At 32.4% G+C, this 22621-nt stretch overlaps 1 protein-coding gene and 1 non-coding gene across 2 annotated transcripts; one reads left to right on the forward strand and one right to left on the reverse strand.

The window, feature by feature from the left end:
• Positions 1–16139: 16139 nt before the first annotated feature.
• On the reverse strand, positions 16140–16211 carry TRNAH-GUG. Its single transcript has one exon. It is a non-coding gene; the product is annotated as a tRNA-His (tRNA).
• Positions 16212–20843: 4632 nt separating this feature from the next.
• LOC117922671 (probable CCR4-associated factor 1 homolog 7) lies at positions 20844–22255 on the forward strand. The gene is made up of 2 exons (XM_034840848.1): positions 20844–21060; positions 21166–22255. Exon 2 carries the CDS (start codon positions 21284–21286, stop codon positions 22106–22108), a length of 825 nt encoding a protein of 274 aa, XP_034696739.1. The 5' UTR covers positions 20844–21060; positions 21166–21283; the 3' UTR covers positions 22109–22255.
• Positions 22256–22621: the final 366 nt, after the last annotated feature.

The following is a 22621-nucleotide window of genomic DNA, read 5'->3' on the forward strand; positions in this document are numbered from 1 at the left end:
ATCTAGCTTGCATAGGAGGCATGAGAATTACATGAGTTGGGGAAGCATCATGATCGTCGATGTATTCAAGTTTTGGACTTCTTAAAGGATAACAAGCAGACATGGTTTCACTCAAAGGAGCCGAAACATCTAATCAGCTTGAAGAATACCCGTAGCTTTAAGAACGGAAAATACGCTAATCGTGCTGTTGGAACATGACTTTGATTGCCATTGTCATAATGAAAAGACATATGTTGGAGTTGGTTTGAACTAGAATTGCCATTTAGGCTTTCTTCGGGTGGTGAAGAAAGGGGCCATTCATGCAAGCTACAAGCCCATAGGAAAGAATGAGAAGGAGTTTATGGGAAGTGAATGGTGGAATGAGTGGTGGAGGTAGTAGGTGGGGTAGGTGTAAAGGGAATTGGTTTGAGATTTGGGTTTGGTGGGTATGAAAGATGGAGAGATGGGTATGATGATGTGGAGTAAGCTAGTGGGTATGAAAGTTGGAGAAATGGTGTGTTTACACATAGCAATTCACGCATAGAATTACTTGGCTTAGGATTTGGATTTGATGGAGGGCTTTGAAAAGGATTTGGGTGGCCATGTATGGCCATGCAAAGGTGGAAAGGATAGGAAATAAGCTCGTGGGAAAGGAGTGAAGGAAGAGAGGTTTAGACCATAATGGTTATTTGGGCTTCTTTTGGGTGAACTGGATGGAGAAGAAGAGTACCATGCACATAGGAATTCATGCATGTGGAAGGTGGAAGGAAATGAGTTGAAGGTAGGTTAGATGGTGGTGGAGATGATAATGTACTTAGTAGGTATGAAGGATGGGGAAATGAGCTAAATGTAGTGGGTTTGGCTAGGGGCTTTATGCGTAGAGTGGTTTGGCTCAAGAGGTGGGCTTGATGGAGGATTTTGGAAAAGATCGAAGTGACCATGCAGCAAACGAAGGGTGGTCGTGTTAATAAGGAGCTACAACTATGGAATTCTAGCCGCCATCTCCATGCAAAGAAGTCATGATGGGGTCGAATCCTCAAGGATACAGTTCAAGTAGCCTATCAAAGGCTCTTGACCATAAGGGAACACAACTAAAAAAATCTCCAACTCTCTTCATTTCTCATTTTTCCATGCAGCCTCTTTTCAATAAAGTACAAGCCAGAGACACATCTTTACCAACTATGTCGCATTCCCATTACTCTCATCGTTGGGGCCTTCAATTTCTTTACTCTGTGATGACCTATGTTCAAGTCTAAATAGAAAAACAATTTCATTGACCAACTTTTTGTACCCTTAAAACTATGTAAAACTCGAGAAACAATCACCAACATTACAAAGAAATGCAAAAGAAACTGTACCCATCCTCACAAACATCCCTAAAATTCTTGGGTATTATCTCACCCAATCCCATAAACACCTTTGATTCACTAGCACTGTGAACATTCTGGTGCTCCAAAATTACTGTGCCTAACTTTCCATGGATAGACATAAAAAATAGGGGAAAATAGGAAGCAACAAGAAAACATAGCACAAATGAAGGAAGCAAATGGAACCAACCATAGCCATATTTCACATTTTGATCAACGGGCTAAGAACTGGTAGATGAAATAAGAAGTAGAAAACATGATTCTCACACATCACATAGTAAAACTAAACCGTATTCCATATATATTACAAAGAAAAAAAAAACACAATATATGAATATAACAAGACCTAATCCCTCAACAACTTAACATGCAACAAGCAATGCATGGACATATGATATTCCCAACCATATCAGCAATCAATACTTAAAATCAATAAGCAAAGAGGAAGATAAACAGTGAAATGATCAAGACCATACCTAAAAATTTCTTCTCTAATAAGGTATTTTGGGCTACAACTCACTGCTCTTTCTTTTTTTCCCGATCATAAAAAACTTGGAATATTTCCCTGTATATCATTTCTTTCTTCCTATCCCCCTATATCATCCAGCCCACATCTCTGTTCTTGCTTCCTCTCCAAGCCTCCACTAGCTCTACTGCTTACCATTCAAAGACGTCTCCATCCTAACCACCACCATGTCGAGGTACCAGCATCCTTTGCTACGTGCCTCTGACAGCTTGCTCCCCTGAAAAGGTCGTTCCCCACTCCTAAATAAAAAAAACTCAACTCACTCTTGAGTGGCTAACAAGTGGTGATGGGGAAAACAAAAAAATAAAATCCCATAAAATGCAATTAATAAAAGTAATTAAAAAAAAAACAAATGTCCCTTGGTCCAAAAGAGATGTCTACAATAACATGTTGATATTAATCGATATTACTAAGTTGAACCTATTGATAATAAGTTTACTTTAATCTATTGGTTGATATCAACATGTTACTTTTAGTTTAATAGAAAAAGCCAAAAAAAAAAAAAAAACAACAACCTTACTCTCATTGATTTTAACTAATATTTATTTTTGTTAATCTTAAACAATAAATTTGTTTGTTAACTACAAAATATTACTATAAAATTGAATTAGATATGGAGTGAAATATATAAAAGAGACTCTCACTAAATATAGGCAAATACGATAGAAGATATTTGAGATTTAAAACAAATTAATTATTTTGACTTAATACTTAAATTATTTTTAACATAAAGTTGTGAAGCTTAATCTATTGAATCACTTTTGTTAGAATTTTGATACAAATCCAACCTAAATATACACTCAAAAGGGTATGCATTTATCCTTAAGCATCTCTAAACCTATCGTAGTAGACTAAAATGGTATTAAAAACCATTATTAACCATAAGTCTACAGATATAGTGCTCATACTTGTGATTGGATGTTCCTTGATCAAAATCCATCTAATGAAGATGAAACTTATAGTCTGCAAAGGTCTCGTACACCCAAAGTCTTTTATCAGATACTCTTACCATGATCTTGGCATTCAAAATTGTAGGCTTTGGAAAGGAAGAAACTTTTGCTCTCTCTTTCTAGAGGTGAAAGACAAATGTCTAATCCTAACCTTTAAGGGGTATTTATAGGGTTCCCTTACTAGGCTTAAGTGACTTAAGCCCACCAAGGCTTGGGTTACTTAATGTAACCTAAAACGAGTCCTAATTGATTAATTAACCCAGTAAGGCTTCCTAATTAATGAATTAGCCCAATCCATATACCTTGTTCACTATCCCATATGCAACCTTGCATCATTATCAAAATGCCCTTATGCATAAGAGTGAACCTAGAGTCAATCCAACTCTCTTAAACTGTGCCAACATGGTGTATGAGCTTAAAGTGAGGACCATTAGGGGTTTACTAACTCCCTCAAAATCGAATTCTAAATTTGATTCAACATCACACTATAGAGAATCAACTGCACTCTAGTACCCTATGTAAATAATGAGACAAAACTTGAGTCCATGACCTACTATTTACAGCATGTAAACTCCCCGTGAACTAGTATCCGTAATCTAACAAGGTAATTATATCACATATTAAGATTACCTCTCTAATCCTTGAGTTACAAATCCCACTTATTATGTGATCACCTAACATATCTTAGCTCCAAATAGCATATGTCAAGTTTCATTAAAGGATTGCTATAGCCACAAATTTCATGATCACATGTTGTAGACCCTTAATCTTTTCATTTAACACATATTATCTCATATTCATTTTTTTTCTCATCTTGTGCTCATTTGTAGTGTGTTTCTAGGATCCATTTATTTAGTCATTCATCACGTTTCTTAATGATCTACTATTACTCGATTCATTTAATTTTTGAGCCATTTTTTTGAAGACCATTAGAGAGATTTTTGTGGATCTTAACATGACTTTCAATGACCCCTTAGGTTTAGCCTAGGTTCATTGATTTATTTGTGAGCCTTAGTCCAGGTTTTTAGCTTAGTTATTGGTTAGGTTTAGCCTAAGTGGGATTTTTAGGCTTAGGTGGAGATGAGGATAAGAATCCCTATCTTATCTGTTCTTGGCTTTTTTGAAATTCCCTTTTGGCCTTTGTAGAGGACTTTTTCTCTCTTTTTTGTGATGTGTAAGAGCATGTTCTATGGGGTGAGGAAGAGAGAGAGAGATTGTTTTTAGGCAGAAAGAATATTTAATGTTTTTTCCAAATAAAAAGTCACACTTAGAGTTTTCTTTTTTTGTTTTTTGTTTTTTTTTTTTTTAAAAAAAAAGAGTTGGTAACTCCAAACTTTTTTCAAAAAAATTCATTTTTTCACGATAAAAACTAAGTCTTGTCATTTTTTAGTGGGAGCATGTCCAGTGAAAAAGTGGGTCCACATGTCCTTTGGATCACCCAAGGGGATACACTATCTCAATTCCATGAGATATCATGGTGTCTCTATTGAGAATACCTATTGTCACTAATTCATACGAGTTGTTCCTCAAATCTCATATTTAATCAATAAATATCACTCTAAATTTCCTTTACTTTTCTATGTCAATATCATCAAAGGTTGGGAAATGAGAAGTTCCATACAAATAACACAAATCCTTATAAGTAAAAGGGTTATTTGATTAAAGGGGATGAAATCATCCCCATTTTGTAAATCTAATCCTCAACTTTTTTTTTAACCCTAAAAAAAATACTTATTTTGGAAAAAAATGCCCTCACTTTTTTCTTGTAAAAATAAACTTTTCTTTTAAAATACACATGTAAATAATCGATATGTTGAGGGGAATCTATGTCAAAAATAGGTTACTTTTCAAGGTAAAAATGGAAGAGGTTAGATTTACAATATGAAATCTTTTTATCTCTTTTTAATCAATTAGTTCTAAGTAAAAACCCTAAATACCAAACACTAAGGAAATACCTCACAATACTAATAGTAGCTCCATCTTATGAGGTGTGGTCTCAAGAATCCCAAATCTTTATCTAACCTTACATTTTTTATACCAAAAAGTGAAAATTATGCTATAGTTGCACGACTTCATATACCATCATTTTGACTCAACCATTCTATTTCTAGCCTATATATTGGTGCATTGCCACCTCCTCTTTGATCTTCATTTATTTGTCTTTGATAGGTTAGGGTAGTCTTGTTTTATAATGGATGTTCAATACTTTTGGACTTTTGGAGTTGTTAAGCTAGCTTATCTAGGATTTTTTTTTCCCATGTCATATTGTTATGTCCACACCACAACCAAATAAATTTTATACAATGTCTGATGTGACATTATACAATATCAAATATGACATTAATAGAGGGTATTTTGGTCACTCATATTTCATGGACCTTACATCAACTATGCATCTTATGGGAACTTTGGGCCCATTATTGTGAAGTGGAGACCTTGAGACATAATTGTCCATAGAAATTATTGGAGGCAACACTAAGTAGAGTTTCAATTTTTGGTTAAGTTAAATAGGCATTTCCTAAATCCTTGGAATAAAATGGAAAAATAAGTAATCTTCCCATGGTATCATATTGTATTATATAATCATATAAATAATTATTAATATATTTAATATACCAATAATTTAGTTAGAATATAATATTAATAAAATATATTATCCCATTATATATATATATATATATACATATACACATATACCTTCAAATATCGATTTAGGGTGATAACCTCCATATTATTTTTGTATTGCATTTTTTATAAAGTAATAACCATTGTGATAGCTAAAAAGCTATGAAAAAGAAAATAAGATTTTGTAAACTAAAACCGTTGTGATAATTAAAATGTTTTATTACATTTATATACATAAAATCTTCAAATATCAATTTAGGGTAACAACCACCATATTATTTAAATAGTTGTGATATTTAAAGTAATCAAAAGAAAAAAGAAAGTAGGCTTTCTAACTTTTAGAATGCCATTGAGAATCAAAGTTAAGACCTCTCGGTATTACTTCTATATAGTATTTTTATAAATAACTTTTTTTATTACATTTATGTACACAAAAAGAATCTTCAAATATCAATTTAGGGTAACAACCAACATATTATTTAAATTTTTGTGATATTTAAAGTAATCAAAAGAAAAAATGAAGTAAGCTTTCTAACTTTTAGAATGTCACTGAGAATCGAAGTTAAGACCTCCCACTCTAACTTACTAAAGGTGATAAACTTAAGATAATAACCCTCATTTTTTTAATATATATAAATATCAACTTAGGATAATAACCTTGATAGTATTTTTGTACAAAAAAAATCTTATATTATATTTTTATGTAAAAAAATGAGAATCTTCAAATATCAATTTAGTTAACAACATGTTGGGAATGAGCCCCTAAAAGCAAGACATGATGTAACAAAATTAGACTTAACCATCCCCTTTCTATCATTTTGGTGTATTGGCATTGATTTGAGCATTCGGTCCATGTCTTTACATTGTACATGACTTAGGTGCTTTAGGAGTTGCACAAAAGATATTAGTCATGGGTTCTTTGTAAGTAGATAAGTTGTCTACAGTTGATTCATGGATTTGGCCAATCCAGTATAGACTATAGTGCACCACCTCCTAATTCGAGGGATGACTTGCTTTAGCCATCAGAATGAATTTCCTATGATGGATGCACTAGTGTATGTGATGCACACTGCACAGGACCTACGGTGAATCATGATGTAAGATTATCAATTGTCATGATTTACCAAACTACTACACTACATGAACTCTCAACCTTGAAAGGATATTGAGTTTGTACCAAAATCAATGAAAGGCTTTGACCTTTGGGTAAGACCTTAAAGTGGTCATATATCCATATGGATTTGGTCACTGTAAATGGAGGTTGGTGGCAACATGTATTTTCAATACAAACATCATATCTCATGGGATTGAGACAGTGTGTTCCTTTGGGTCATCCAAATGACATATGATCAAGAAATCTGTGGCTATAGTAATTCCTTTAGTGGAATTTGACCTATACTCCTTAGAGCTAGAGTATATCAATTGATCACATAATAAGTGGGACCTATAACTCAAGGATTTGAAATGTAATCTTGATATGTGATAGTACTACCTTGTTAGATTATGGACACTAGTTCATAGGGAGTTTGCATGCAATGGATAGTAGGTTACGAACCTAAGTGCTTAGTGTCTGATTATTATTTATAAAGAATACTAAAGTTTAGTTGATTCTCTATAGTGGAATATTGAATCAACTTCAGAATTGGATTATGAAGGAGCCAGTACTCCTATGGGTCCCAATGGTCTCCGCTTTAAGCTCAGATACCTTGTTGGCATGAATTATGAGGGTTGGATTGACTTTAAGTTCACTTTTGTGCATAAAAGCCTTTTAGTAATTATACAAGGTTGCATATGGATAAGTGAATAAGGTTCCTAGATTGGGCTAATTGATTAATTAGTAGGCCCTATTAGGTTAATTAATAAATTAGGACCCATTTTTGGTTAGATTAAATGACCCAAACCCATATGGGCTCAAGTCAATTAAACCTAGTTAGGATCCCTATAAATATCCCATAAGGGTTAGAGTTTTCATAACTTTTTTCATCTACCATCCAAAGAGAAAGAGAACCATAACTTGTACCCTCCTTTGCTCCCCACCAAAAGTGTGCGAAGAACAAGGTTGAGTCATCGGGCGGAAGATCGTAGGTTTACAAGACTTTCAACAATTTCAAGGTCGTCTTCAACACTTGGAATTTAAGGTTTGAAAACATCCAAACCTAAAGATTAGTACTTTAACCATAAAAGATAATTTTTTTTAAAAATTGGTATTGTTTTCGTTGCTTAGGTTTAAGATGCCAACACGACCATCATATTATTTAAATTGTTGTGATATTTAAAGTAATCAAAAGAAAAAAGAAAAGAAGTTTTCTAACTTTTAGAATGTCATTGAGAATCAAAGTTAAGACCTTCCCAATATTATTTTTGTATAGTATTTTTATAAATAAAAAATTGCATTACATTTATGTACACAAAAAGAATCTTCAAATATCAATTTAGGGTAACAACCACCATATTATTTAAATTGTTGTGTTATTTAAAGTAATCAAAAGAAAAAGAAAAAAAAAAGAAAAAAGAAAAAAAAAGCTTTCTAACTTTTAGAATGCCACTAAGAATCAAAGTTAAGGCCTCTCCTACTATAACTTTTCATTTTTCTAATAGATATAAAGATAAACTAAGGATAATAACCTCAATAGTTTTTCTGTACACAAAAAGTCTTGTATTATGTTTTTGTATATATATATATTCAAATATCAATTTGTTAACAATAATTACTTTCATTGAGAGTTGAACTCAAGACCTCTCACTTACTAAACGGGTGCTCTAACCAACTGAGTTATGAAAGCATCTAATGCTTTAAAGGTCTTAAGTATATAATTTGTATCAAATTGTTCATGTTTTTTTTAAGAATATTAAATATACTACTAACATTTCTCTTTCCAACCTTAATTTTGTCTTATCTAATTAACTTTATTTTTCTTTTCACCAAAAGACTCTTTTTAACCTTATTTGTTTTCTCGTTTTATCTTCTTTATTTTCTTTCTCATAAATATCTTTAATTAAAGAAAATAATGAGCAATCATGATTATTCATCATGATTGTTTCCCTGTTTTTTTTTTCTTTTTCTTCTTTTTTAATTAAAAAATGGAGATGAGAAAGGAAATGAGGAAAGATGAAAAGACAAAGGAAATAAGATAAAATGAGGAAAGAATGAGTACAAGATTCAAGTTAAGAGTTTGAGTGGATCGAACACTGTGTAAAAGAAGATATAGGAGATTAGGTAATTTCATATACCTATTTTTGTTTTTAAAAAATTATGTATGAAAAGATTAAGTGGATCTATAGGACATAATATAGTTGAGTCGTCCCCTAATTTCTTTGAGTTGGAGGTCCTTAGAGTCCAACCTTTGATGGATGAGGGCCATGGAATCCTGTGATTCTCGGGCAGTTAGGTCGACTGGAGTAGAAGTCTCTTGTGCATCTTAGAAAAAAACTCTAATTTACATCCAAAACATCATCTTGCCCCATAGCTCGAAGTTCATCCTCCTCAACTACTACCTCTGCATGTTGTCCAACATCTTATGGTCTGTGAGTTGGAGGAGCCATTAGACAGTAGACATGGCTATAATGCTTGGCCCAAGAGCTCCTATCCAAAAGGTAATGGGTAGCCTAGACCCCCAATGCAAGGTCAATCTCAAAACCAACATTCTTTAGAATTTACGTGATTACTACCAAAAAGTGCTATTTTGTAGACCTAATTATAATGGTTTTAAGCACCTTTGAGTAGTAATCATATTCATTTAACCCAATTAATTCATTAAGGTCCTTAGTAATTGGTTTTAAGCATTTTGTGGCAAGTTTATATGTTTATATCAGCTTATGAATCAATTCAAGCATGCCAAATGATGGAGGAGCTACTTAGACAAGCCAACCAAAGAAGAAAAGCAAAGAAAAGCAAAAGAAAAGCAAAGAGAAGCAAGGAGGAAATCTGAGGTCAGCAGCTGCAGTGTTCTTGGGCACTTTTGGAGAACTTCCCGAAGTCCATTTTTTACATGCTATATACCGTTTCAAAGCTCAAGAAGTCAAGAATCCAACGCTTCAAACCGTGCACGATTTGGAGCTGAAACGAGGAAGTTATGGCCTTCGGAAGAAAACTGCTCCAGGTATGCGAAAATTTCGCACACCTTCTGAATGGTGTGCGAATTTCGCACACCCCTATGCGAATTTCGCACACCTGTGCGAAATCTCCCCTGTTTTGCCGACTCCAAACGAGATCTTTTCTTTTTAGATATTTTTGTATAAATTTCCATTCTTCTCCTTGTAATCCACCAATCATAAGATTTCTTAGCTAGGAAGGATGGAAAAGCTTCTCTATTTATACTCCTTTGCATCCGTTGAAACATATGGAGAAATTTATGTAATATACCCATATATATTGAAATATACCACAGAGCCTTGCTCTGTTTCTCCTTCTCTTTTCTTTCTCATTTTCTTAGTAGCCAAACATCCTTGGTGGATGAAATCCCCAAGGATGAGAGGCTAACCTTTTAAGTTTCTCAAAGTATGGATGTTATGTGATGGCTTGGATGCATTTCCCATGGAAATTTCTCACACCCGGAAGGTAAGGTAGTCGTTTTTCATTAATGGTTCATTAATGCAAAGTTTAGTTTTTATTTCCATTAGACAACTTCCAACGGCCAATACTTGATAAGCTTTTGGATTTCTATCCATTAGTTATCTCCTACGAGCTATTGGAAGGTGAGGTTTTCAATTCCAAGTTTTGCATTAATCCATTAGAACCAATTTCAATGGCCATTGAAAGGTGAGTTTATCACTTGGAATGACTTTGAGTTGCCAATATTTGGTAAGCTTTTGGCTTTAGACCATTAGTTATCTCTTACGAGCCATTCAAAGGAAGTCTAAGGTGAATAACCATTGATGAAATTCACTACCATCTGTTTTGCCATTTTAAAGGATTAAAACTTGATTTGCTAAATCCATACCGGTTCGGGAAGCAAGCATCACCATAGTTGCAACCCCAACGCGAGGAGCCTATCCTGAGATTTCCAATTTGCATAAGAGCCAGAGCATAGCTATCCTATCTTTGAGAAACTTGTTTTTACACCCTTTCATTTTAGTCTTTAATGTTAGCTTAAATTAGTTTAAATCTTTCTAAAACATTTACATCTTCTTTTAAAGCTAACATCCATAAGAAAATCACCTATTTTCCTAATTTGAATATCACTTGTGTTTGCGAAAACCCTTCCCAGTGAACGATCCTAGAACCACTATGCTATAGTAGCTTGGCTACTTTAGTAATAGTATCTAAGGTATAAATTTTGTTGATACGCCTTTAAAGCTAAGCTACCATGAGTCGCATCATTACGAGATAAGAAGGGTGAATGGGAAAGTGTCTTCTCGATAGAATGGAACACAAAGAGGTGTGATCGCATCAAAGATCACATAACCAATGTTAAACTATTGTCTAGAAAGAATGACATGAATGAAGCAAGCGGATGACCAACGATGAGAAGACAGATAGAAGAAATAGGTGAAAAAGGTCGCAAGTAGCCATGTTGGCTTAGAGAAGCCAGCAATCGGAATATAAGAAGGAATGAGGCATAAAGCACCATAAAGAGAAGTGGGAATCACATCAAGCTTTGCATGAATGAGAGCTTGAACCTCAGGAGAGAAGGAAAGAACAAAGATCTCTAATTTCGACATGCTAAGTACATACCAGATGGAGCAAGAAGAAACCAAGAAAGATTGACCGTACATGGACACTCGAAATGTGACCCCAACCACGACCAAATGCATGTTCGCATAGAATATGTGAACTAAATGGAGATAGCAAGTCCACTGGAGACAAAACAAGGTCTCCTAACCCTTATCTCGAACAATAGTAGGAAAAACGGTGTCCTAGAAAGCTCTGAGGTCGACAACACACTCAACCATAACTCGATGGATTAAAGTCTTGATTTTAGTGGAACCCTCCACATGGTTAAAGGTTGAGAATAGTGGACATAGGTCAGGATTGGATTGAATCACTATAAAATTGAGTTTGCATCTTTCTCTTTTCTTTCTCATATTATTGTTTTTAGGTTAATTTCAATCACATCCCTTGAGGATTAGGTGAAATACACTTAACCACTTTTGGCTTGAAATTTTATCAAATGTCTCTTACTTGTCAAATACTTTCCTTGCATTTTTTATTTGTTAATTTCATTTACGTCCCTTTTAACTCAAAGTAAGGGAGGTATTTGACGAAATTTCATACTTGTGATTAAGTGTATTTAACCCAAACCTCAAGAGAGGTAAGTGAAATTAACCTTAATTATTGTCTATTAAATGCCTTCAATCTCTTGATTTATTTATTGCATTCATTAAAGTTTAAGTTTTGCAAAAAAAAAAAACCCTTACTAGAGTTAAAACATATATGTGTTCCAATGGCACATATATGATATGATTTATGATATATAAAAGACTTAAATCACTTAACTTAACTCAAATTGATACAAAGATCCAACTTATAATATACATTTTGAGTTTCATTTTAGGTTTAAGGAAGGAAAATGATGCAATTTGCAATAGTCAATTTCCTTATCGAAGAGGTCAATTATGCTTAAAGAGAGACTTGTGACTTAAGAAATGTGATGAGAGCTAAGCAAAGCCAAAAAGGACAAGTCATGAGCATGAGACATGAGTAATAGAATCTATGAATATGTTTGGAGAAGATGAAATCGCCTGGAAACAAGTCTAAGCAAAAATTGAAAGGAACTACAATATAATTAAAGATTAAATAAAGCCAATTTTGAATTTGGACCAAATTTTGGAGTACTTCCTAAGGTCATTTTAGTACAAACTACATATCATTTTGAAGCTTGTAAAGGTAGCAATCCAACACTTTAAACTATGTGTGAATTAGAGCTAAAACAAAGAAGTTATGGCCAATTGAAGCAAGGAAGGCAAAAGTAGGAGGTCAAATGGAAATGATTTTGACTTCATATCAAAATATAGCCTTACATTTCAAAATACAACCTTTCATGTCAAAAACTACTACTTTTCATGTCAAAATTAATTTGGGCATGGTATATTTCAATCCAACATCAACTATAAATCTTGGAGAATTGGATATTTTGGTACTTTTCTAACCTTAAGTGAGCTCCAAATGTCTGGGAATGATGACTTTATTCATTTTTAGTCCATTTTAAGTAGTTTTTGGGAATAAGTGGCCAATTAGAAGATAAACCATGTTTCTTTTAGGGTTAGGCTATATATATATGCATTTTTTTTTAGGGTTTATGAGAGATGAAACATAAGGAAAAAGATTGATCTCTTCTCTAGAAATTCCATAATAAATTTTTAGGCTTTTTTTTATTTTCTTCTTGATTTTTTTTTTCTTTTCCTCTCAATTTTTCTCAATTTTCTATTTTTATTTTCTTAGTAACCAAACATGAATTGTGAGGGGAACTCCTCCATCATATTTGGTTAGTTATATGTGATCCAGAGAAAAAAGCAAGAGAGATGGAGAAACCATATGAAAAATATTTGGAAGGGTAGAAAACTCTAAACCTAAAACCTTTAATTCTTTTTGTTTTCATTATGATTAAATATATTATCTATTAGGATAAATCCCTTGAAGGCATGACATGTTGTAATTGAATAAGTTTTTTATTGATAAATTTATTTATTATGATTTCTAGTTGTTATTTCTATCCTTATTTACATCAATTGTTAATTAAGCATTCATGCCCATATCACTTACATTGTACATGACTTTGATGAATTAGGAGTTGTATAGAAGATCCAAATCATGGATTTCTTACAAGATAATAAGTAGTCACAATCAATTTATGGATTTGAGCAATCAATTAGAGACTATGGTGCACTACCTCATGTCGATTTGACTTAGTTTAATTAAAAAATAACATTTTTTATCAATATATGATAAAACTAAAAAAAAAATGCAAAAATAGGACATACAAGTCTAAATGTTATTAATAGTATTATTATAACTTAATAAAAAGTCTGAAGCACTATGCAAGTCAAGAATATTTTGCTATAACTTATGTGAGCAATAATTAAACTCCAAAGTCATAATAATACACAACAAACCATCACCTAATTTGTTGACATGTACCCAAAAAAAATGATGGAAATTAATATTATAAATCATTTTACTTTCAAATTTTCAATGTTTGGAATTAGTGTGTATTAGTTCATAAACAAATAAGTTATAATATTATTAAAGCTTGTTAAAAAGCCTTAGGCACTATGAAGTCAAAATTATTTTATTATAACTTATATAAGAAACAATAGAACTCCACACTAATAATAATACACAATAAACAATCACTTGATTGGTTGACTTGTATAAAAGATCATGAAAATTAATATTACAAATTATTTTACTTTCAAATTTTCAATGTTTGGAATTAGTGTGTATTAGTTCATAAACGAATAAGTTATAATATTATTAAAGCTTGTTAAAAAGCCTTAGGCACTATGCAAGTCAAAATTATTTTATTATAACTTATATAAGAAACAATTGAACTCCACACTAATAATAATACACAATAAACAATCACTTGATTGATTGACTTGTATAAAAGATCATGAAAATTAATATTACAGATTATTTTACTTTCAAATTTTGGAAGAATTAGTGTGTATTAGCTAAAAAATAAATAAATTTTTAATATTGTTGTTGGGATTCGAACCTAAGTCTCCATGGCCACAACATGGAATTCCCACCACTAAACTACAACAAGTAGATGATTTTTTTACTTTAAAAGGGTTTACTCAAGATTGACATGATACGATTGAATAAGTTTTCCTTAATAAATTTTTTTATTATCATTTTTTGTTCACGTTTCTATTGTTGTTTTCATTAATTTTTATTTGAGCATTCACATCTATATCACTTACATTGTATATGACTTGGGTGCATTAGGATTTACATAGAAGATCCAATTCATGAGTTCCTTGCAAGATGAAAAGTGGTTCATAATCAGTTCATGGATTTCTGCAATCAATCATAGACTATATTGCACTACCTCCTAATCTTCTAATCGGAGGGATGACTTGTCTTGGTCATCATGATGGTCTTCTAATGGTGAATGTACTTGTATGTATGGTTACACATTAAATAAGATTTACAGTTAACCATGACATTAGTTATTGGGTAATCATTCTAAGTGGGTTCTCAACCTTGAGAATATTGAGCTAGTGTTGAGGTCTTTAGTGACTTTAACCTACAGAAGAGACCTTATAGCTAAATAAATAAATAAATTTATAATGTGGTTGCTAAGATTCGAGCCCGGGTCTCCATGGCCACAATGTGGAATTCTCACCACTAACCTAAAACAACTAGATTATTTTTTTACTTTAAAAGGGGTTTACTCAAGAATTGACATGATATAACTGAATAAGTTTTCACTAATAAATTTATTTATTATGATTTCTAGTTCACAATTCTATCATTTTTTTTCATAAATTATTATTTGAATATTCATGTCCATATCACTTACATTGTACATGACTTGGGTGCATTAGAACTTGCATGGAAAATCCAAGCCATGAGTTCCTTGCAATATGATAATTAGTTCATGGATTGGGGCAATCAATCAAAGACTATAGTGCACAACCTTCTAATTGGAGGGATGACTTGTCTTGGTCATCATGATGGTTTTCCAATGATGAATTCACTAGTGTATATGACTACACATTATATAGGATTTACGATTAATCATGACATCAGTTATTGGGTAGTCATGATTCACTAAGCTACTATGTTGAATATGTTCTCAACCTTGAAAGAATATTGAGTTAGTGTTGAAGTCTTTATTGACGTTAACCTACAGGTGAGACCTTAAGATAGTCATATATTCTCTATGGATTAGGTCACTATTGATAAAGGTAAGTCACAACAAATATTCTCAAATTAGTACCATGATATCTCATGGATTTGAGATAGTGTATCCACTTAAGTTATCCTAAGGATATGTGATTAAGAAATCTACAATTGTAGTATTTCCTTTAGAATTTGACATATGCTCTTGAAGGGTTAGAGTATGTCAATTGATAACATAATATGACGATTTGAGACTTAAGGATTGGAGAGTTAATCTTGAGTGCTTAATAGCATCTACTTCGTTAGATTATGGGCATTGAATCATAGGAGTCTGCATGCAGTAGATAGTAGGTCATAGACTCGAGTTTATTATTTTCTTTTAATATCATACAATATTGGAGTGTAGTTGAGTCTCAGTAGTGGGATGTTGAGTCAACTTTAGAATTGGATTATGAGGGAGTCAATATTTTCCTATGGGCCCTTGGTGCCACATTTATTGAGGGATATTTGGGTTTCTTATTTATATATATGTATAAGGGTGTTCTGGTAAAAACACAACAAATCATCACCTAATTTGATGAAAAGTAAGAAAATGGTGGAAAATAATATTATTAAGTGTTTTACTTTCAATTTTTCAAATTTTGGAATCAGTTCATAAATGAATAAGCTATAATAATATTAAAGCTTGGTAAAAAGCCTTAGGCAGCGTGGAAGTCAAAATTATTTTACTATAACTTATATAAGCAACAATTGAACTCCATACTCATAATAATACACAATAAACCATCACTTGATTTGTTGACTTGTATAAAAGATCATGAAACTTTAATATTACAAATTGTTTTACTTTCAAAATTTGGAAAAATTAGTGTGTATTAGCTAAAAAATAAATAAATTTACAATGTGGTTATTGGGATTCGAGCCCAAGTCTCCACAGCCACAATGTGGAATTCTCACCACTAAACTACAACCACTAGATGATTTTTTATTTTATTTTTTACTTTAAAAAGGTTTACTCAAGAATTGACATGATATAACTAAATAAGTTTTCACTAATAAATTTGTAGAACCTCAAACACTACCAACTCTCCTAAAAGCAATTGTTGTTAGGACAGTTGGTAGCACCTAAATACCTACAAGTGGTATTGGAGTCGAGGTCATGAGTTCGAACCCTAAGGGTGTTGCTGGGAAGGAGATTGTTGGCAGATCGAAGGATTGACCATGTCTATCAACTCCCCTTGTGTTCACCGATGATGCTTGGATGAATGCACTATAAGGCTAGGGTGTGCGTATTTCCTAATAGCAATTGCTTTTAGGAGAGTTGGTAGCGCCTGAGGTCCTACAAAATTTATTTATTATGATTTTTGGTTCACATTTGTATAATTTTTTTATTAATTGTTATTTGAGCATCCACGTTCATATCACCTACATTGTACATGATTTGGGTACATTTGGACTTGCATAAAAAGTCCAAGTCATAGGTTTCTTGCAAAATGATAAGTATTCATAATCATTTCATGAATTTAGGCAATCAGTCAGAGACTATAGTGCACTACCTCCTAATTGGAGGGATGGCTCGTCTTAGTCATTGGAATGAGTTTCTCATAGTAAGTGCATTAGTATGTATTGTTATAATTGAATTAGACTTATTAATGAGTTATGACATTGGTTATCTAATTTCACGACTTCACTAAGCTACTATGTTGCATGAGTTTTCAACCTTAAAAAAGTATTTATTGAAAATATTTAGTGGCTTTAACCTATGGATGATAACCGAAGGTGCTCAGTTATTTCTTAGACAAAATGTTCCTTTAGGTGATCTTAAAGACTTATGATCATAAAATATATGACCATAGTAATTTCTTAAGTGAACTTTGATATACATCCTTTGTGAATTAGGGTATGTTAGTTGATCACAAAATAAGAGGATCTAAGACTCAAGGGTTATGGAGATAATTTTGAGAGGTTGATAGTTACTACCTCCTTATATTATGGGCATCAATTCGTGGAGAGTTTGTATATACAAGGTCATAGACTCGAGAAATTGATTAAATTGGATTTAATCAATTGATGTAAATAAGGTATTGGAGTGCAACTGACTTTCTTTTGTGAAATGTTGAGTAACTTCAAAATTGGGATATGAAGGAGCCAATATTTTCTTATGGGTCCTAGTGGTCCCTACCCAAGCTCATACTATTTGTTAGCATAAAGAGTTAAGAAAAATTGGGTTGAGTTAATCAAATATGTGTGTAAGTGCATTTTAGTAAATATGTAAGGTTATATAAGAATTGTTATTATTTATGCTAGGTATTTTTACATTTGACTAATTAATTAATTGCAACTTGTAAAAGTTAGTTCATTAGTTAGGATCTAATAGGTGAGATTAAGTAACCCAAACACATGATAGACCTAAGTTACTTAAGCCCACAAGAGAAGTTATATAAACCATCTAAGGGTTAAGTTTATCTAATCGATCCTTCTATTCACTCTCTACTCTTTCAAAGAAAATTGTAGCCAACCATCTCTCTCTTTATGTTGTGTAGCCATTCTACACGTGTTAAGGATCAAAGACATAGTCATCAAGTGGGAAACACATAGTTTTTAGATTGTTGCATCAACTAGAATAAGATACGAGAACATCTATATATATATAAATGTCTTTTAGCACCTAGATCTAAAGTTTTATGAAGAAAATGTTATTTGCTTCACTTATATATTGGAGATCTATGAATCAATCAGAATAGGATCTGATAACATCCAAATCAAAAGAAATGCCTTTTAGCACTAAGATGTAAGGTTTTATGAAAAAAATTATTTACTTTCGCTTGTGCTTAGATCTAATAGCTTAGAGCCTTAGATGCATACATCCATCATCTTATTCTAACATTAGTAGTTGACACTTTTCCACCATGTGGCCCTTGTCTTGGTACTCACAATAGTTGATTTTATATTTTTCATTTAAGATGCTAAACGTGGTTGGCTAGGGTCACTTAAAACCCTTAATAGATTGAATATGAAGAACTTGGGATTGATAGGAATGATAGTGTGCTCCCATTGGATATTTGTATCTAGTTTTTGTTGTCTCTCTCCTAAAGTTTACTCTAGTCTACAATTTGTACAATAGACAATAGGGTGATGGCACCAGAATGCTCCAATGGGTAGGTTATTAAATAAAGAAAAATGATAAATAAGAAAATGAATAAAGATAGTTACCAAAAACCACCTAATCCACCACAAGGATAAAAATATCGGTAATCACGGATATATCAATACTTCAATTTTATGGATATATCGGATGTATTGGAGATATATTGACAAACATTTTGACATAAAATGTTGGTAGGCCAAAAATTGATCAAAAGTCATGGAAATGTAAGGAAAAAAAAACTCATACAAATGAATTTAGAAGTATAATATATATTTTAAAGTTGTTTTGTTGAAGAAATTGATATATATATATATGATTTGCAATATTAAATTTAATTATATTGTGTCGATTGATAAGAAATGTGAATTTTGTAAGTGCACACTCATTATGAAACTAGATGAAAGATTTTATTTCATTAAAGAATTCCCAATTTTATAAAAATTGGAGAATAATCATAAATAAAATTTGAGTAATATGAAACCAAGATACTTTCAATTGAATTGAGGATGAAATGGTTGGAAAATGAAGTATTTATAGAAAAAAAAATTGGGCCAAAATAGCCGTTGGATGGTCATTTTAATATTATAATTCATTTCTGGTTGTTTGATAAAAATATGGATGAAATTTGACCATTGGATTTTCAAATAACCGTTGGACCCGCTTCCCAAACATTGGATCAAGGCTAGATTTAATCTTGGCCCTTGGATTTGGCAGCTGACCATTGAGATCAGCTTCAAAAACATGGTTGTGTTTATGGCTGTTAGATCAAGGCCAAATTTAATCTAAGCCCTTTAACAACCATTTTGAGCATTCAACCACTTTAATATACACGACTATAATTCTTGCCATTGGATAAGCCAAATTAAATCCCAAAGTAAGCTAAAAAAGCAACTTACCATAGTCAACCACCGACATAATCAATTAGTGAGTCGATTTTTCCTTGATGAATAGGCAATATATCTCCGACTTTTTGCTCCCACACTACCATTTTCTACCCTTTCGACGATTTATTGCCAAAATTCGACATATTGGAGATAAATCGTTGATTTTCTCAAAACATCGGCTCATCGATTTTCCGGCCCTGTGTTTCGCTTCAAGTGTTGCTAACACCCTATATTTCGATTATAAATTGTCAATTTTATCCAACATTTTCGTCCTTAATCCACCATTCCAAAAATGAAAGGGATGTGAGTTATTTTTAAGTGAATGGAAATGAGAGATGTCCTCAATTGTGGGTTGTGACTTGCTACCTACTATAGATTTATCACAAGACTAGCCTTTTATGGTAGTTCTTACATGCCATTTTCGACATTATTCTTAATTAGGCTAGCCTAGGATCGTGCTCATTTCCTAATAAGTCTATAAATTCTTAATAAATTTTAAAAACATGAAATATTATTTTTTAATCAAATATTTCTAAAAATAAATAAATAAATAATTTTATAATAAAAATAAATAATTTTATGATACTTAGTGAGTATTTGGTAAATTAACTTAATAAATTAAAGTGACTTAATAACTTAATTTAAATCATTAATTAAATTAAATATATTTGATAAAATAACTTAATGATATGATTTAAAGTAAAAAAAATAACTTTAAGTAATAAATAAAACAAATAATCCATTCTTAAATTCATATTTTTGTTTTATCTTTCTACTTTCATTCACCCTAATTATTTCTATGATCTATTTTACTATTTTACAATCTCAATTATTATTATCTTCTTTACTCTAATTATAATTTATGAAGATAAATATATTATATGATGATTTATAATAAATTTTAAGTTAATTTATCAAATAACTTTAATACTTAAAATAAAAATTAAATTATAAATTTTAAATCAATAACTTAAATAAAATTTAACTTAAAATCAACTTAAATTATTAAATAATAAATACTAAATTTTACTAAATACACTTTTAATCTTATTTAGATTTAAGTTAAATTAAGTTGTAATCAAATTTGAATAATAAAAAAAAAATTCGATGGGAACTTAGAGTTAGGATATTTAATAGAAAAGATGAGGTGGAGAAAGAGAATGGATAGGAGCCATAAGCCACCTCCTCCTCTCGCCCGCACATAACCCATGATTGGAATCTTCCATTCAACCAGCTCAAATCAACCTCCTGGGCCCCACTCCCATTTTATTTTAAAGATTTCTAATAAATATATATAAAATCATTTATTTCGAATTTTCCTCTCCTCATCCTTTCAATCTCCATTCTCCATCTTCCTTCCACAAAGATTTTAGTCTTTTTTATTATTATAAATTTTGCAAAGTAACCAAAATTTAAAAAATAAAATAAATAATATTTTTTTTTAAATGTTGACTCTGAGCCTTGTTTTCGCATTTTCTTTTCTAATATTATTAACTAATTAATTAATTATTTATTTATTTATTTTATTTATTTAATTTTTCTCTCCCTTTCTATCTCTATCCATGTTCATAGGAGGTAAAGGAGGGAAGGACCCAAGCCAAGCCGCGTCCTTTCTCTCTCTCTCTCTCTCTAGAAGTTTCTCTCACGAACTTTTCCCGGCAGCCAAACACCTCCCTTCCTTCTTGTTTTGATCCTAAATCCATATTTCATCCTCCTCGGCCGTCGAGATTCAAACCCTAGATTCTCATTTCTGTATTTTTCCTTTAGATCTGTGCCTCAAAGCCCAATATTGTACGTGAGATCTGTAAATCTATGCAGTTTTTTGTTGTTTCATTTCTCTTTTTTGGTTAATTTTCTTTAATATTTTTTTGGCTGATCTTGCTGGGGCTTTTGCAGATCCAGAGGAATTTACCATAGCCCCGTTAGGGTTTCCTGGTTTTAATTGTCTATGATTTGTTTGGGGCCCTGGTTTTTGGGGTAATTTCTCGATTAGATCCGTGTCTGTGCCCAACAAATGTCGCTTCTGCCTAAGAGCGATTCAATTCAGATTCGGGAGGTTTGGAACGATAATCTGGAGGAAGAGTTCGCTTTGATTCGAGGAATTGTGGATGAATTTCCTTTTATTGCGATGGACACCGAGTTTCCAGGGATTGTTCTTCGGCCGGTGGGTAATTTCAAGAACAGCAATGATTATCATTATCAGACTCTGAAGGATAACGTGGATATGTTGAAACTGATTCAAATGGGACTTACATTTTCCGACGAGCAAGGGAACCTGCCCACGTGTGGAACTGATAAGTATTGCATTTGGCAGTTCAATTTTCGTGAATTTAATGTTAACGAGGACGTTTTTGCGAACGATTCCATTGAGCTTTTGCGCCAGAGCGGTATCGATTTCATGAAAAACAATGAAAAAGGTATTGATGCAGTGCGGTTTGGGGAGCTACTGATGTCTTCAGGGATTGTGTTGAATGATAATGTTTATTGGGTCACTTTCCATAGTGGGTATGATTTCGGATACTTGCTTAAGCTCTTGACATGCAAGAATTTGCCGGACACGCAAGCAGGGTTCTTTAATTTGATTAATATGTACTTCCCAGTGCTGTATGATATCAAGCATTTGATGAAGTTCTGCAATAGCCTTCATGGTGGATTGAACAAGCTTGCGGAGTTGTTGGAAGTGGAGAGAGTTGGTATATGCCACCAGGCAGGTTCAGATAGTTTGCTCACATCTTGTACATTCAGGAAGTTGAAAGAGAATTTCTTTAGTGGCTCACTGGAGAAATATGCCGGGGTTTTGTATGGTCTAGGGGTTGAGAATGGACAAAATACTCATTGAAATTGAAAAAAAAAAAAAAATGAAATGAAAGTTGTTGTTTAACGGTATGTGTGTGCATGACACCCATATTCCTATGTACACTTTTGGCAAAATGTCGTTTCTTAAGTTATGAATTTTCCCTTATGCCTACTAGTTTTCTTATCTGAATTCTGTGCACATACCTGCCTTACTTTGTGTCATGCTCTCCGATGCTTCTATAGGTTATATTACCACAAATTAGTTCAGTTTCTTTCACTGCAATGTTTAGACAGAAGGAAAAATAAAGTTAGAAACTGCTCTTTTTCTTTTAATTATCATTCATTCTTTAGCCAAGCTACTATTTGAGCCTGCAATGAAAGTTTTGGTTATGGATTTCATTTGAAGACCACATGGCCTCTCCTAGTTTGAAGAGCATCAATCTTGCTGGTAACCTTTGGTATCTTCTTGAGTCTCTGTGGTATTTGGTCGATTTGCACATCATGCTTAAAACCATGGAAATTTATTCGTCTTTGTAGTTTGACAATATATTTTAAT

This window comes from Vitis riparia, chromosome 9 (assembly GCF_004353265.1).
Source record: "Vitis riparia cultivar Riparia Gloire de Montpellier isolate 1030 chromosome 9, EGFV_Vit.rip_1.0, whole genome shotgun sequence".
Classification (NCBI taxonomy): Eukaryota; Viridiplantae; Streptophyta; class Magnoliopsida; order Vitales; family Vitaceae; genus Vitis; species Vitis riparia.